Source organism: Mastomys coucha, unplaced genomic scaffold (assembly GCF_008632895.1).
Source record: "Mastomys coucha isolate ucsf_1 unplaced genomic scaffold, UCSF_Mcou_1 pScaffold23, whole genome shotgun sequence".
In the NCBI taxonomy this organism is placed as follows: Eukaryota; Metazoa; Chordata; class Mammalia; order Rodentia; family Muridae; genus Mastomys; species Mastomys coucha.
Genome location: NW_022196906.1, coordinates 81,673,797 through 81,690,323, shown reverse-complemented (window position 1 = coordinate 81,690,323; position 16,527 = coordinate 81,673,797). Strand labels below are relative to the sequence as shown.

The following is a 16,527-nucleotide window of genomic DNA, read 5'->3' as shown; positions in this document are numbered from 1 at the left end:
TCTATATGTGTGTGCATATACTCTCCCCCACACACTTATCTGTCTAAATACATGTGCACATACCCTCCCACACACACATCTCTGTCTATATACATGTGCACATACCCTCCCACACACACATCTCTGTCTATATGCATGTGCACATGCCCTCCCACACACACTCTTTAAGTGGTCATTCTGGGGTACATTAAGGGTTTTGTGTGTGCCAGACAGACCCTCTACCACTGAGCCACAGCTACCCCATGCATTTCCATGTTTGTTGCTACTCCTCGAGCACCTTCTGTGTAATTACATTAAATATCTAGATATGTAATAAATGCTTTAATCAATTAACCATATGTACCTATGTATATACCACACAAACATTCAACTAAATAATTATAATTACTGTTTAAAGTTCACTGAACACATAGGGACTCTAGTGTGAAGTCTTACCTACACCCCGTTTCGGTGCCTGTAAGTCTACATACATTAACTTTTCTTCTCTTACAATCCCCTACCCCATTCCTCTCCTGCTCTTCCTCACATTACCCGCCACTTCTTTTTCTTGTTTCTGATTTTTGGTAGACTACAATTCAATAACCTTTGTACACTGTCATGTTCCTAAATAGCCCAGTGTCTGCTTGCCCTGTATTTGACTCATCCATGAAGACAAATGCCCTGTCTCCATGCTGTCTTCCTGCCTCCTCAGGACTGCAGGCATCAGCTGCCTTGGCCCTATCCTGTGTCTTTACTACAAGTGTCACAGGACGTGGCAGCTGTTGTGCCCCTTTCCTCCCCAGACCACTGTCTGGTCGAAAGCACAGCCTAAGGCCAATAGAACAGAGCGCAGCATTTAGTATGAAGTTAGAGCTCGGGAGATACGCATAAGTGAACAGACATTGGTACCTGATGCAAATAGAGTAAACTTTATTATTTACATTTCATTTTACTCTAGAAGTCCATTATAAAAATTCTAAGCTGTTGTACTCTCTGTTTTGAAGAAGTATTGTTCTCAGGAGGTAGAAGCAAGAAGATCGGTCACAAGTTCAAGGCCAGCATGAGCCTCTCTCAACAAAGCAAAACAAATGGAAAACGTACCATTTCTTAAACACTTGAATACCTCCAGCTGCTTTCTATGTTTATCCTCAGAGAATGACAGCTTGCATGGAGGAGCAGCAGCATAGGTTAACATTAACGATTAGCTTAACATTGATAAAGTGTCAATACTATTACTTCAGTAAGCCTCAACTAGGTTTTCCTTTTTGACACAAGGTCTCATGTATCTCAAGCTGACCTTAAGTTCACTGTGTAGCCTCAACAGATAAAACTCCCAATCCTACTGCCTCTACCTTTCAAGTTCTGGGGTAGCAGACCTGGGCCACTACACCTGTCTCTTAAACTTATTTTAAGATTTAAAACATTTTTGATTCGTAAATGGGCTTTATAAGCACACATTACCTAATATATATGAATCCATTTTAAATGATATAGTTACACCCGTCAAAGAAGACCTCAGTACATCAGATTTTCAAAGAAAATTGAAGACATAAGAATATGTCAGTGAATATATGAGACAAAGGACTCATAGGAATACATTAAAGCATGGGGTTTCACTAAGTAATGATGTGTTTAACAGGGTTTTAATGGAGTCTGAATTCTTTCCTCAGATTCAGTATGAACAGCGGCTGGAGGAGCAGGAACAGCTGCTTGCCCATAGGCAGAAGGAAGCTCCACAGAACCAGCACAACAGCTCATCCAGGCTGAAGGCCCTCGAGACAGAGCTTGGGCACATGAAGGAAGCTCATCAGATCACTGTAAGAAAGCTGGAAGCTGAAATAGATGTTCTTAAACATCAGAATGCTGACTTAGAACACAAGAAGAATGACAAAGAAGATCAGGACCTCCAGTCCATAGAGTTCCAGGTAGAGCAGGCGCAGGCGAGGGCAAAGCTGGTGAGACTCAATGAAGAGCTGGCAGCAAGGGGGAGAGAGATACAGGACCTTACAAAGACTGTGGAGAGGCTCCAGAAGGAGAGAAGGGTGATGCTGTCCAGGCAGATCCCCAGGAGCAAAGAGGAGACGGCTGCCAAAAGGCTGAAGAAAGAAGTTTTGCACCCAAATAGAGGAAATGTGAATGCTTTCCCTGAAACCCTGGATGACAAGCTGTATCACCCACACACCTTTACTGACTCTCATTTGTCGGAGGTCTTACAAGAAAACTACAGGTTGAGAAGTGAGCTGGAGGGGTTGATTTTAGAGAGAAATAAGCTGAAGATGGAATTAGAGGCAGCAGTATGTCAACTTGAAAACTCTATGAAAAGGTAAAGGTTAAATTGTTCATAGATACATGGGAACGCAAAAGTGTTGGGTTTTTTTAATTAGGAGGCATATTTTGTCTATAATAGCTTCACCTTGAAACACATTCAAAACTAGATTTTTAAAAACTGCAGTTGATTGACTGCTAGAATGCTTGCCTCCTGTCTGTGAATGCCTGAGTTTGATCCTAGCTCTACAGAAACAGTGTGTGGTGCATACACGCCATCCTCACGGTCAAGCACTATAGAAGCAAGAGGGTCAGAAGTCCCAAGTCATTCTTGGCTGTGTAGCAAGCGAGAGGCCAGCTCGGGATACATGAGGCTGGTCTGTTTATTCTATAGTATGTACAGCAGTATGTGAAGATAGAGGATTCCAGTGTCGTGACTTTCCTACTAGATAAAACACCAGATTTTGATGGCCTGACACCTCTATGCCAGTGCAGTCCATATCTAAGGGGTGCCCAGCAGGATCCCTCTCATTTACTCAATGCCCATCCTTCCTGAAGTCTCCCTCCCCTGCCCACTGCTAACTGATTCCAGCTGCCAGTCAGTTTTACCTCCTTGATTGCTTGAGTCTACGGTCTAGAAGATGCTATATGTCTATAATGTTTGTTCCCACCTGGACCACCTTCCTTTCTGTACTCAACAGTACATCATACTTGCCCACTCCATCATCCTTCATTTCTCTCCCAATCATCTTGCTTTAAAAATAAATTAATAATAATAATAATAATAATAATAATAATAATAAATATTCCTTAAATATCCTCATAGTCATCTGGTTACTGTGCACTTCAGTAACTCCCAACTTCCTTAAACTTCAATACCAGCTTTCTCTGCATAGTATCTAAAATCCCATGGCCACTCTCGCATCCCATGGCCACTCTCATATCCCTCTGGAACTCACTTGCCATGTTTCTTTGTTTCTCTTGCTCAGTTGTATTTGGAGTTCTGCTTCCTCCATAGAACCTTTCTTGGCAAATCTCAGAAGATTGCTCACCCCCATCACAACTCCTACAAACCATTAACTGTCACCAGCCTTGTAGCTGGCAAGGAGCAAGGAGAAGATCACACTGCATTTGCTGCATGCAGCTACCTGGATCCACTCAAGCAGGATGAGCACAGGGACAGCGGCCATGATGACAGCAGTCACTAAGTCACCATGGTAGCCACATACTGGACCCTGTTTCTCCAGTACTGAATCTAGTTTAAAGGAATTGGGGGAGAATAGCATTCTTTCCTACAAACAATTTGAAATTCAGGTTTGCCATATAAGGTTTCTTATAGGAAAGTTGTCATAGTGCTCTTAGTCTGTTTCTCCAACATGAGAAGTCTTACTAGGCCTGGGTTGAGATTCTTCTTTACTATAACTGAGTTGTTATCAGTATTTTGGTTTTTATTCTTTTCCTATAACATTAACTATGTTGCTTCCTTAGAGGAATAGCAAATAAGCAACTGTCATCTTAACAGCAGTGATTTGTCACCTCAGCAAAGAGGCAAATGAATTATCACATATACAATACAAATTAAGTAAATAATTCTTTGTCTAAGAATTGCCATAAAATTTTTGTATGCTCACAATATGACACTATCCGTGTAGTCATTTGCATGCCCAAATATTTGTGAGCTACCAATAAAAACCATTGAGGATTTTAAAGGTTAATTAATGCTTTACATTAATGCTCTGGTTATCCAGATAAGAACCCAAGCAAGAAATCTGGGTGATCCTGAAATCTGAGTATGCCTTAAAAGACAGAATGATAAGCTTTGCTTGAAATCCAGGCAGGTGAATTGGAATGTAGGAGTCCCTGGGAGAATATAGCTCCAGATAGAGGAGAGAGTAGAACTCCATTTGGGCTTGACTTGATCTCATGATGAACAGTTCACAGATCTGCTCCCTCAGTGTGGCCTCTGAATGTCACTTTTCCTAAACTCACTCTTACAACACCTAGAAAATGCTCTCCTGTAAATGATGGGGAAGCTCGAAGCATCCTGTTGAGCACACCTAGTGTGTAGCAAATAGTAACTCCCTTCTGCTGCTTCCAGGCTTCGGATAAAGTCTGGGCTCCCTGAGGTACATGAGTGAGAGCCACTGTACATACTGTCTTGTGTTTGTTCCACAGGGTCAAGGATGATGCTACAGCACACATTGCGTCCCTCAAAGCATCTCATGAGAGGGAAGTAGAAAAACTCCTTTGCCAAAATGCAGTAGAAAATTCCTCTTCCAAAGTAGCTGAACTGAATCGCAAAATTGCAACTCAAGAGGTAACTGGTCTTTCTAAGACTTTAATGGTGTATTTTTAAGACTGCTGACAGAATATGATTTGACGTGCAAATGTTCTAGCCTTGTATTTTTTTTCAGGCTGATGATACAAATGGAAAATAATTTTTGATTTAATTTTTATACATATAAAAGGGATACTATTACTATATATTTAACATTTTACCTTAAAATTATGCACTGTAAATAAGTGTTTATACAGACTGGTCCCTACATTTCTCAGATCTTCCTCTAATGGGCAGTCACAGATGGCTGAGGTATGTCTAGCTGACTAGGGCTTTATCACTTGGGCTTGCCTGTTGACCTCACTCCCTCCACTCTAAGTCCCCAAGTCCCAAAACCCCAAATGCGCTCTTCCTGCTCATTACCATTTCATCATAGAACAAATAACAACTCCAGCCAGTGAGGCACTAGGGATAAAGTAATGAATGAACAGAGACACACAGCTCCAGCAGCTGTGATAGAAAACTGGCCAGTCATCAGCAGGTCCTGTGGTCGCTGTTCTCCTCCTTGGATGACAAGGACTTTAAATATATGAGAAGAGCTGCCAGGTGGCTGTTTTCTGTACTGTTAGGCTAAAAATAGAACTTTGTACAACATAGTTTAAAACAGTGTCTAAGAAGGGAAACAAGCATGGCGAATGGAGCTAAGTGTTCCTTCTGCTCCTCAGCCTTCCTAAAGCTTCTATGTTGATAAGACAAGCTTAGGGGAGACTTCAACAAGTCCATGCCTTCCTATCATCTCTCCCACCTGTAACCGCTTCCTCCCCTCGTAATTAACAAAAACAAAAACCAAACAAACAAAAAACCTTCATTGATTCACATTGGGGAAATCTAATAAGGACAGGATACTAAGAATTTTTTAAACCACTGTAAATCATCAGATGCAAAAATGTTGTTATACCTTTTGAGAAATGCCCCATTACAAAGAGGTGCATGTTGAAGCACTGAGAGGATGGAATGCAAGGGAGTCAGGGCAGTTCCTGTAATGTGTGAGTCATATTTTAAATGCTTTCTGAAGGATTTTTCAAAGTAGCACTCCAGGTAGCTCTGCGTATCCTCTCCGGGTGTCAGACGGCAGCTGGCCTTGCACCAAGGTGACTGCAGAGACAGTCTGGGACAGTGAGAGAGTAGTGTTGTAATACCAGAGTAACACACATAATGTATTTTCCTGAGATGATAGATGTAATACTGCAAAATACTTCATGGAAGTTGGTGCCATCCTGTCGTTATAACGGTGAAGGTCTAGTGTCCCAGAGAAGAGAACTTGGCACCCCCATGTTCTTAGAATGTTTGATGGAAGTCTGTTCATGGAGTCCAGTCTTTATCTAAAGACTGAAATTGAAATTTTTAGTTCACAGATATTATAACTGTTAGCTTTAGTTAATAACCTTTTAATTAAGAAAAAACTAACATCCTACTTATTCACAAAGTAGGAAGCTAATGCTGTACATTTTCAAAGCTTACGTTGTACAGAGGTTTACTTCTAAAGCTTTTTTCAGTCCTGAGTTGGCTTTCTTATATGATCTACATAGTATTCAAGGAGGAGCCTTACTAGCCAAATAATTCTCTGACCTGCTCAGTTTCCAAGATGCTGAGGGCAGGTGCATTCAGGGTTGTATGGCTGGAGATTAACTCCAGGTGTCCTAATTCCTTAGGTACTTCTAAAACATTTCCAAGGTCAAGTTAACGAGCTGCAGGGTAAACAGGAATCACTTGCAGTTTCTCAAGTTCGAGAAGAAATCCTACAGAAACAGGTAAGAAGTAGCCAAAATACTGGATTAAATACATTTTCTTAGGGATATCATTGATGTTCATATTTATGCATAGATTTTTTTCTAATAAATGCACATACTAACATGTCTTTGTCACATATAGAAAATTCATTAGTAACTTAATATAAAGTCTGCTTTCTAAAATGTATTCAGTTTAGAAATGAAAACCCAAATCTGTTTTAATAAGACTCACACAGTACAAGCCTCATGTGACTTTAATCGGTAGGTCTTGTAGCTTTACCATGCGTACTGCAAGGTTTCTTAGCAAAACTTTTAACAGGCCACCCCTCAGGATCTAGAGTCCCTCCCCAAAGGCCAGAGACATCAAAGGCATGGCTGCTAAGGACATGGCTGCTGAGGGCGGGGCTGCTGAGGACATGGCTGCTGAGGGCGGGGCTGCTGAGGACATGGCTACTGAGGACATGGCTGCTGAGGGCGGGGCTGCTGAGGGTGGGGCTGCTGAGGGCGGGGCTGCTGAGGATGGTGGTGTCTATGGTGACTTGTTTCAAGTCACTGTGGAAAGTAGGCAGACTGAAAACAGACCTACACATGCAGTCGGTCACAGCTATCCCTGGGGAGGACCTGAGCAGCACCAGCCTAGCAACAAAGGCCCCAGAGTGGACCCACAGCCAGAACACAGAATGCTATTTGCCGATCTATCCCTAGTCCCTCTCATAAACTTCCTGACACAAGCCAACATGTCTCTCTAGCTGGCAGAAACCAGGATTCTCACTAGTCCCAAAAGCCAAGCTATCAGAACATGAGAATACAAAGGAGAAATGTATCCATTTACAAAAATTGTTAATTTCCCAGTCCTTTACCCTGACTTGAGTAGCAAGGCTTGTAAGGCCTGATGTGACCTCTGCCTGTGAGTCTCCTCCAGCAGATGGCAAAGTGGCTTCTCAAGCCTCAAGATCCACAGCCACATGCCACAGACATCAAAGAAGTAAGCTTTACATTTTGTTTTCCTTTTGATGATTGAAATTTGTAAAGGAAGAGAAATGAAAGACTTTACCTTACCCTTTCATCTGAGAATCCAGCCATGTGGCTCATGCTTGTAAGCTTAGCACTCTGTAGACTAAGGCCATCCCAGGCTACATAGAAGGAGGAAGCCTTGTTTCAAAAACCTAGAGAGAGATAGGGATGGGTGGAAGGGGTAAGGGGTTGATGGATGGATAGATAGATAGATAGATAGATAGATAGATAGATAGGGAAAATTGGTTTTAGTGAGAATGTCTATGTTATACTGGCTGTTGCCAGCTCCCCTAGGATCCCATCCACGGGTTCCAAGAAGAGTTGGGTTCCCAAGAAAGCCTTGTCTGAGTCTCTAGAAACTGTCAAGGAAAATAATGTCCATCAGTTCTGTGAGTGCTTAGCTGGAACAGGCTCCTCTAACAAACAACAGATTAATTAGATTCAAGAAAAACAAATAAGTTGATTGGCACTCACAGTACTGAGCAAGCAGGAAAAACCTCAGTAGAAAGTGCCTACGCAGTGGCTTGCTGCCTTCAGCAAGTAAACCTGTGTGGACACAGCAGGACACAGAAAAGCCACTGGTAAGAAGGAATAAATGGAAGAAAACTTTCAGAGTGAGGTTTGATTTCAGACTCATCTGCTGTCTTCTTCACTGGGCTGATAGGAGCCCAACTGTTGCCAGTAAGAGATGCTCCCGTAAACAGAAGAGCATACATGGAGAGCTGTTTCTATTTGCTATGCCATGGTGGTACATGTTAGGATTTAGCTTCCTGCAACACTGACTGTCATTCTACTGTGTCATCAGGTGCAGTATTATTAGGTATAGGCTTCTCTGGAAAACCACCTCTGCTCATTGGTTGAAGAACCCTTTGATTTCTAGGAAATTAAAAAAAAAATACACACACACATGCACTTCATTGCTCAGGAAACACACAGAATCTTGTTAGCCAAAATCATTAAGCTTATAGGATATCACTGAATTGAAGTAAAGCTTTTAGAACAAGTAATGGCTGGAAATACATGTTTATGTTTGCAGGGCCAAAGAACAAGGTCAGTTTTAACCAACTTATCTTCTTGTTACTGACACAGAGATGATTAAGGCAGTTCTTAGTTTAGGAATAGCCACGATATATGAAAATAGAAAATATTATTTTACTGTTTTCCACTGTTATAAAAGCATCTTGAGGATTGATAATTTATCAAAAAGCATTCATAATGCAAACATCCAAGAACATCATGCCAGTAGCTGATGGAGCCTTTATACTACATATCCCATGGTACAAGACACAAGGGCAGGAGAGGGCCAAACATACTTTTCTAATAGCCTATTTCCAAAATAACTCAGCTGCTCCTTTGCTAACAATTCCTGCCCACTCGTGAACTAGGGAGGGCACATGGAGAAATAAATAGCTGCAGGGTGTGTTAAAGCCTGTCCCTCTAGGACTCCATAAGCCACTGTCTGCTTATAGAGATATGACATGCTCTGAGTGTGGACACCTGCTGCTTCTTATGGAGTTCATTTACTGGAGCTGCTGTAGCATTGCTAATATCTGAGGCATTCCATCTCAATTTGAAGGGAAAATGAACTGTTCCCACCTCTAAACTCCAGGAATTATCTAAGCTGAACTAGTGCCATGATAAGCAAGGCAGTGACAGAGCTCAGCTTCTCTCAGGAGTCACAGTCCTGTGAGCTATTACCTAGCATGCAAAAGCAGCTCATTCATGTAGTTTACTGTGTGTTCCAGTTGCTCTGGGAAAAATTAAATCTCTGTTATTTTGCATAGCCACAAATAAAGGTACACTATACACTCTTAAACAGTGGTCAATTGTATTAGACCTTTTGCTAGTTTGTATTGGTCCTTTATCAGGACCATCAGAAAGCTGTGATTTAGACAATAATATAGTTGAAGCAAGTATCCGCAGTGTCCTTGGGAATTCACCTCCCTCACTTAAGATACTAATGCCAGGGGTCTGAAAGGGCTTTTTATAGACAGCATGTTCGTCCCAAGCCTCTGGACCTGAGAACATCCCCATCCATGTATGCAGCTTAGGACGTTAAATAGTACAGACACAAGCCCTCACAGAACGTAGAACTACGTTCATGAATCTGCAGTCTAGACTATGGGGGTGCTCATGGGCAATGCTGACACAGTCACTGGCAAGGAAATCGCAGAGGCTGCACTGTAAGATCATCTGTAACAGAATCCAAATCATGTACCCAGCTGATACCCTATAGCACATCCAACTGGATGAAAAAGAAGAAACTTTCCTATAAAAGCTACTCCCAAAAATTGAGGAAGACAACCACATTGGGTTCAGTGACACCAATACCAGAACATAAGAGACATGAAATAGTATACATAATTTTCCAGAATTCCCATTTTGAAAGAAACTTATAAAATACTTGAAAAATAATTCAAACTAATAATTGTAAGAAAATTCATGCAAGAGACTATAGGAAACTAGAACAAGAAATGAGAACAATTCCAAATATGAATGAAAGTTTTACCAAAGAAATAAGAGGAGGTAGTCTATGAAGCCAGTGAAACACCATTACGTGAACCAAGGTCTGCATGGTGGGAGTTGCAGAAGGAAAAGACACAAGCATTAAAAGTCTGTTTGATAAAATACTCAGCTGTTTTCCAAATCTTCTAAGAGATCAAAGGATCCTGTGCCCCCTCCCCCCCAACTATGTTCAGCAACCACAAAGACCTTCACTGGGGCATGTTACAATCAATCTGTTAAAAGTAAAGATGGAAAATTCTAAAATTCTGACTATTCCAAGATAAAAGCATCAAACTACCAGGATTTAAAAGAAATCCCAGTAAATAGAAATATTTCTGGTGGTCAGTATTTCTGGTGAACTCTTTAAAAAATATATCTGTTAAGGGTGATTTAAAAGAATTCAGTAAAGTTTTAGGATATAAAAGTCAATATACAGGGTCTAGAGAGATGACTCAGCAGTTAACAGCACTGGCTATTCTTCTAGACCTGAGTTCAAATCCCAGCAACCACATGGTGGCTCACAACAGTCTGTAACTCCACCTCCAGTGACAGTCTACATGAAGCTTCTTAGCCCTGAAGTAGAGTTAACTATTATCAATATAGCTGAGCCTTTGGTTGACATTATTTCATAGCTACTGAGCATAGGCTTATATGCTAATATTAGGTGTTAGAATTAGAAGCTATAAAAATCACCTGTATCCCCACTGCTGTTACCCTCTTTCTCACTCCCACAGGGGTACAAACTGTGGAGGTGCAGTTATTTGTGTGTGGATGAATGTGATTTTTAAATTTAAAAGTCTGTTTTTACCTGAGTGTATTTAGATAGAGTTTTCTGTTGGTACAGCTTCAGTAGCTGTTTCTTACACCATTAAACAAGACTGACAATAATCGAAACAAGTATGTATTGTTCAGTCTGAATGGACTGTGCTAAGAACATGGGTTAATTTACTTGATGCTAATCATATAACCAAGGTGTGAGCTCTGTTTTTCCCATTATAAAGGTGAAATTTATACCAAGAAAATGAAATAATTTTACCTTTGTTACCAGCCAGCATACAGAAAGAAATGCTAGCACTGAACCCATCCATAGTAGAAAAATGGAGGTTCTAGAAATTCTGAGGACAAAGAACAGTCTCTTGTGGATCTTAATTTTGTGGCTCAGACAGTAAGCAAGTATAAATGTAATAAGCTGAGGCTGCTGTCTCAAAGGTTTATCACTAATGTACAGTAGATTGTCAGTCATGTTCTTTAAGATTTCATCCAGTCAGTGGCATCCGCTGTAGGAATCCTCCCACCCTGCAAGTCCTTGTCCTCCTTAGAATTCTCATTTACTTTTGGCTTCCAAAGATCAGGCATGGGCTACAGGTATTGTGTTGCATAGGATGCAATGACTTAGGATGAAAAATCATTTTCCAACCATAAAAAGTTGTTGAGAAACTAGTGATGTAGCTCAAGAGATAAAGTGGTCACACTGGGATATGTGAGGCCCCGACACACTCCCAAAAATAAGTTTACAAAATTGGAATATTTGACCATCCATTCTGTATATCTCCATCAGTTTTTTGTTCAGTCATCATGCCTGCATCATTATATTTCCCTAAATAATTTTTAGTAGTCATTATATAGTGTATACTACGTATGTGCCCAACATGAGCCCCTCCCTAAGCTTTCTCAGACCACCGTGGTTCAGGACCACCTGTTTCTATGGTAACTGCAACACTGTCAGGATGTTGTCTCCCATTTAAGACACTTAGATTGCCTCTGATTTAATTTGTGTTTGTACTCACTCTTCTTCTTACTAATTTAGGGAAGATGGAGGAAGTGGTACTGTTATTACTAGATAATAGGTGTTTTATGTAAAACGTGATTGAATGTGTCAATCTGTCCATCTTCATTTTCTTATTATTCCCTATAGCAATTAGCAAAACCAGATTTCTGATAGAACTTCCTACTGTATGATAGGAAAAATGCAGTTAATTCCTTCACTATAAAATCTCTCAAACTCCCTCCATTTTATTCCTAGTACAAAAAAAATAATCATTTTCTCTGTGGTGAGAAAATACAGGTGCTACAGTGACTAACCACATGAAGGCAAGGACTATGCCTTTGTCTGCGTCCTGGGACCCTGAAGGAGCAGTCAACTAACACACATACACACACATACACACACGCATAAACACACACACATACACATGCACATACACACACACATACACATGCATACACATGCGCACCACCACCACCCCTGCCATTCTCTCCTGGCAAGCAGATCTTTATCTGTGGAGAAAATTACAAACATTATAAAGTGATATAGGGGTCATCAGAGAATTAGAAATAAAATTGCCGAGTTCTTTCTGTGCATTGAACACTGCAGTGCTGCCTGACTGCACTGTATGTTAACCATAAAGCAGTGACTAACACATTAAACTGAAGAAAGCACCCAGCTCACTTAAGCCCCATAACAGTAATGAGAGGAAGGTAGACCCCATCTGGAACCAATTAGAATGGAAGGTCAGCTCAGCTAGAATTACCCTTTACTTCTTGGGTATGAGAATGGAAGCTATTAATTTGTAGATGAACTGAAGATGCCAATTGAAAAATCTAATACAAATAACCTTGATTTTTGAGATTATCTATTTGAAAATAATTGTTTCCTTGTGATTGCGGTTTTTCAACTCCTACTTTAATTTTAGATTACAAAACTCTTGGAAGAATTGAAAGAAGCCAAAGAAAACCACACACCAGAAATGAAGCATTTCATGGGCTTAGAAAGGAAGATCAAGCAGATGGAGATGAGGCACAGGCAGAGAGAGCAAGAGCTCCAGCAGGTAAAGCAGGGGTGCGTGCGTGACTTACTGCAGCGCCTTGTGGGTAAAGCAGGTGCTTGCATGACTTACCTTGGCACCTTCTGGGTAAAGCAGGGGTGCGTGCGTGACTTACTGCAGTGCCTTGTGTGTAAAGCAGGGGTGCGTGCATGATTTACTGCAGTGCCTTGTGTGTAAAGCAGGGGTGCGTGCATGATTTACTGCAGTGCCTTGTGGGTAAAGCAGGGGTGCGTGCACTACTGCAACACCTTGCCGATCTGTGGCTTTTCCATCCCTACCAAAAATTTCCTCCGGTGTTTCCATTGTCTTGTTTTTTAATTTATATATTTTATATATATATATGGATGTTTTGTCTTCATGTATGTCTGCACTCTGGAGGAAACATCAAATCCCATGGGACCACAGGTATTATAAATGGTTGTGAGCTTTCGTGTGCGGGGACGACCTCTGAAAGAACAGCCAGCGCTCCAACCACTGAGTCACCTCTCCAGCACCCACCCCCTCATTGTCTTAAGAAGGCAGTAATCCTGTCAGCTCAGGGCCCCATCAGTACAACCTAACTTAACTTATTTCCTCACTCCAAATATAGCCACACCAAGGGTTAGAGCTACAACATGGTAAGACATTCAGCCCGTAATAGGTAGTGAGAGATTTTCTAAACGTTTGGAGACAAAAACATATATTAAGCTTCATGGTTGGTCTGAGTTCTCCCCAGGAGGCTCCGAGTATACCGAGGTGGTATTTATTGTCCTCCTCTTTAACACTCTTACATGTTCCTCATTTCCACTATGACTTAGAACATTAATGTGAATCTTCATATTTTCAGATAATACAGCAAACACGCCAAGTAGTAGAAACTGAACAAAACAAGGAAGTTGAGAAATGGAAAAGGCTTGCACAGTTAAAGAATCGGGAGCTGGACAAGTTCCGAACAGAGTTGGACTCCATACTAGATGTTCTGCGGGAGCTGCACCGGCAGGGGGTCGTGGTCCCCGTGGCTCTTGCAGGAGAAGAAAACACAGCAGGGTTTTAGTCGGAACTTGGATCTGAGTGACCTCATTGGAAGACAGATGAAACTGTGCCACTGTCGGGACCACACAGCCATGTGAGACCACCACCAGAGTAACTTGTCAGAATAAACTACCATGAACCAACAAGGAAAGAACATACATCTTGATTTATCTTACTGAAAACCATTATTAAACATTTGAGATGACTTGTGAGCAGGTTCCATAGTGTCAGAAGACCATGACAGCAAGGTTTACTGTGAAAGGGCTTGCTCCCAGGCCACAGCAGAAGAAGAGAGTGCACATCCTCAGCACATTTTATAGATTAAATAACTTCGCGTTTTCTGTCAGACAGGAAGTCAGCTCATGAAACAGGTAGATGAATGAGAGCCTCGTGCTGGGGACAGTCTTGTCAGCTGTCGACTGAGTGTAAAGTGTCCTCGGGAGTTTAGATGACAGTTGTAACTTCTGTACAGGGAAACAGCAAGTTCTCAGGGGCCATTTGCACCTGATAGAAAGTGACAGGTGACAGCACAGTTTGATGTGTCCGTTACTGGAGGGCAGGTCTGTAAACGACAGTCGGGATTTTTGGCAGCTCTTAAGGATATAAACAATACACAATGTTTTTCCTTTTCTATTGAAAAAAGAAATATTATGTCCATTAGAAAAAACTAAAATGTGCTTAAAAATAGCTAGTTTATTTTATAATCCCATTTGTGAAAGTAGATCAGATGTGTGTGATTTCTGTAAATGAGAGCTACTGCCAGTGTGTTTGCAAGTGTCTCTCTGGAGATCGAGCTGTCCATGGAGATGCACTTGGTATCTGCACTGGGTACTGCTGGTGACCTGTGTGGAAGAAAGAGGCAGGGATATGATGACACCTGAACTCCAGACAGTATGACAAGAGCTGCACAGTGAGTTGTAATCTTTAGTCAGTTAAAATGTAAAAAGAAACTGTGAACTAGGTCTTTAGAGTATATTTTACATTAGTAGCACATCTTGATTTAGGTGACATTCCAACTGCCCATGCCGGTAAATGCAGTCCTGAAATAATACTTGCAAAGTAGGATGTTTCATAAGGAACGGGTGAGCAAGTCTTAGTGAACTCATGAGCAAAGGTCGTGAAGTAAATCACCTGTTAAATGGAAGTGCAATTGTCCTAATGCCAGCATTTTATTATGTATTTTCTTTCTGAGAAGGGAGTAAAAAAGCATTATCACTTTCAAGTTTTTCATGTACAACATTTCAAAGTTGTAATACAAATTTATTTTATCATTTAGGTGTTTTGCGTTTATCAGTATACTTGCTTCTGAATCCATAGTTTCCATCCCCCTTCTGACTGGGTCTGTATGTGAGCCATTAAAAGAAGAAAGCTGGTTCTAAAACACAAGGGAAACATTCGGAAAAGCTCAGTGTTGACTGGGTTAAGCCAGGTCCAAACGCATCATCTCTGTGTCTGTACATGGGTGCCCTACACTAATGCTTTGTCTGTACATGGGTGCCCTACACTAATGCTTTTGCCTTGAGGAATGGGGATTAGTATATCCAGGAGTTGTTGCAATCATGCTGGCCTCATCTACCTTAAACATTCTCGCCTTGTGAGCTGGGGCTGCTGGGGCTGTTTAGAGAATGTGCAAGAGAGGTGGTGTGGCTTAACACAGATGCCTTTTAATGAGCTGATGGGGTTCGAAGGGTCCTGTATGCTTCCTGTGTGGTCCATAAGGATCTATTTCTCGTGTTGGGTGGAGGCATCTGAGCTTTATTGACAGATGGGTTTGGAGACTGAGATGGGCTAAGAGGATGAGGGACTGACTAGTGACGAGCATGGAACACAGTTTAGGATAGGGTGCCTGCTTGGGAGGAATGTGATCCTCCAGCTTGGAATGACATGGAGTAAAGGCTGCGATGGAGCTAAGAGTGGAGCTGCTAGATTCCAGTGAGCTCCTTCCTTTTTGACAGTACAGGGAATCTGGCCCAGAACGCCCTGTATGCCAGGCAAGGGCCCTTGTTTTTTGTTTTGAGACAGTCTTGCTTCATGATCCAGGTTTAACTCAAACTTAAATCCCCCTGCCTCAGTCTCCTTAGTGCTTAGGGCTGTGTATCACCCAAGTGACCTTCTGAAGAGTACTTGGTGGTAGCGGGTTTGGAGACAGGATCTCAGCTAATCTAGTGCTGCTATTTGAACCCAGGGCTTTGTGCATGGTAGAAAAGTACTCTGTTGACTGAGCTACATCCCTAACTTTTTGAGCTCTTTATTCAGAAGTGGATCAGCTGTGACAGCCTTTCAGGAGATTAGTAATGGGATTAGCCTTGTATTGGCTGAAATATTAATGACCTCCCCTAGGTGAGGTCTCCCTGGTAAGGCAGGTGCTGAGCCAGACACAGCCCTCCTTTAATGCGAGCCAGAGAGCCTCAACCATGGTGGTGGTTTCTACACCTGTAACTGGGATTTTAGTCCCAGCAAGCTCCCGAAGGTGATATATAAACCTACAAGGAGCTGTGAGCTTTCTAATTTAGACATGTAAAATCCAAGAGATTAATATTGAGAAAATAAAAAGCATATGACATATAAAGGAACAGTAAGTTGCACCACAGCAAACATACTGATACACGCTCTCAAAAGCAGAGATTTCAGATAAAGAGCTCATCGGGCTGGGGATGTAGCTCAGTCAACAGAGTGCTTGGCTAGCCTGCACAAAGCCTTCCCTGCTTCAAATCCCAGCACTGGGCTAGATGAGATCCTGCCTGAAAACTAAACTTTGCATTGCAAAGAGTTAGAAAGGGCTCTGAACAGTTGGCCAGCCTGGTCTACAAAGTGAGTTCCAGGACAGCCAGGGCTACACAGAGAAACTCTGTCTTGAAAA

The 16,527-nt window shown here is 41.7% G+C and overlaps 1 protein-coding gene across 4 annotated transcripts in view; it reads left to right on the top strand.

Annotated features, from left to right (window-relative positions):
- The window catches only part of Cep162 (centrosomal protein 162), a 64,926-nt gene extending 49,991 nt beyond the window's left edge, over positions 1–14,935 (top strand). For all 4 annotated transcript variants that reach the window (XM_031343493.1, XM_031343495.1, XM_031343494.1 and 1 more), the window contains 5 exons: positions 1,650–2,302; positions 4,420–4,561; positions 6,235–6,333; positions 12,525–12,659; positions 13,483–14,935. In XM_031343493.1, coding sequence (XP_031199353.1) covers positions 1,650–2,302; positions 4,420–4,561; positions 6,235–6,333; positions 12,525–12,659; positions 13,483–13,689 — 1,236 coding nt within the window. In that variant the 3' untranslated portion in view covers positions 13,690–14,935. The remainder of the gene's footprint in view (positions 1–1,649; positions 2,303–4,419; positions 4,562–6,234; positions 6,334–12,524; positions 12,660–13,482) is intronic.
- Positions 14,936–16,527: the final 1,592 nt, after the last annotated feature.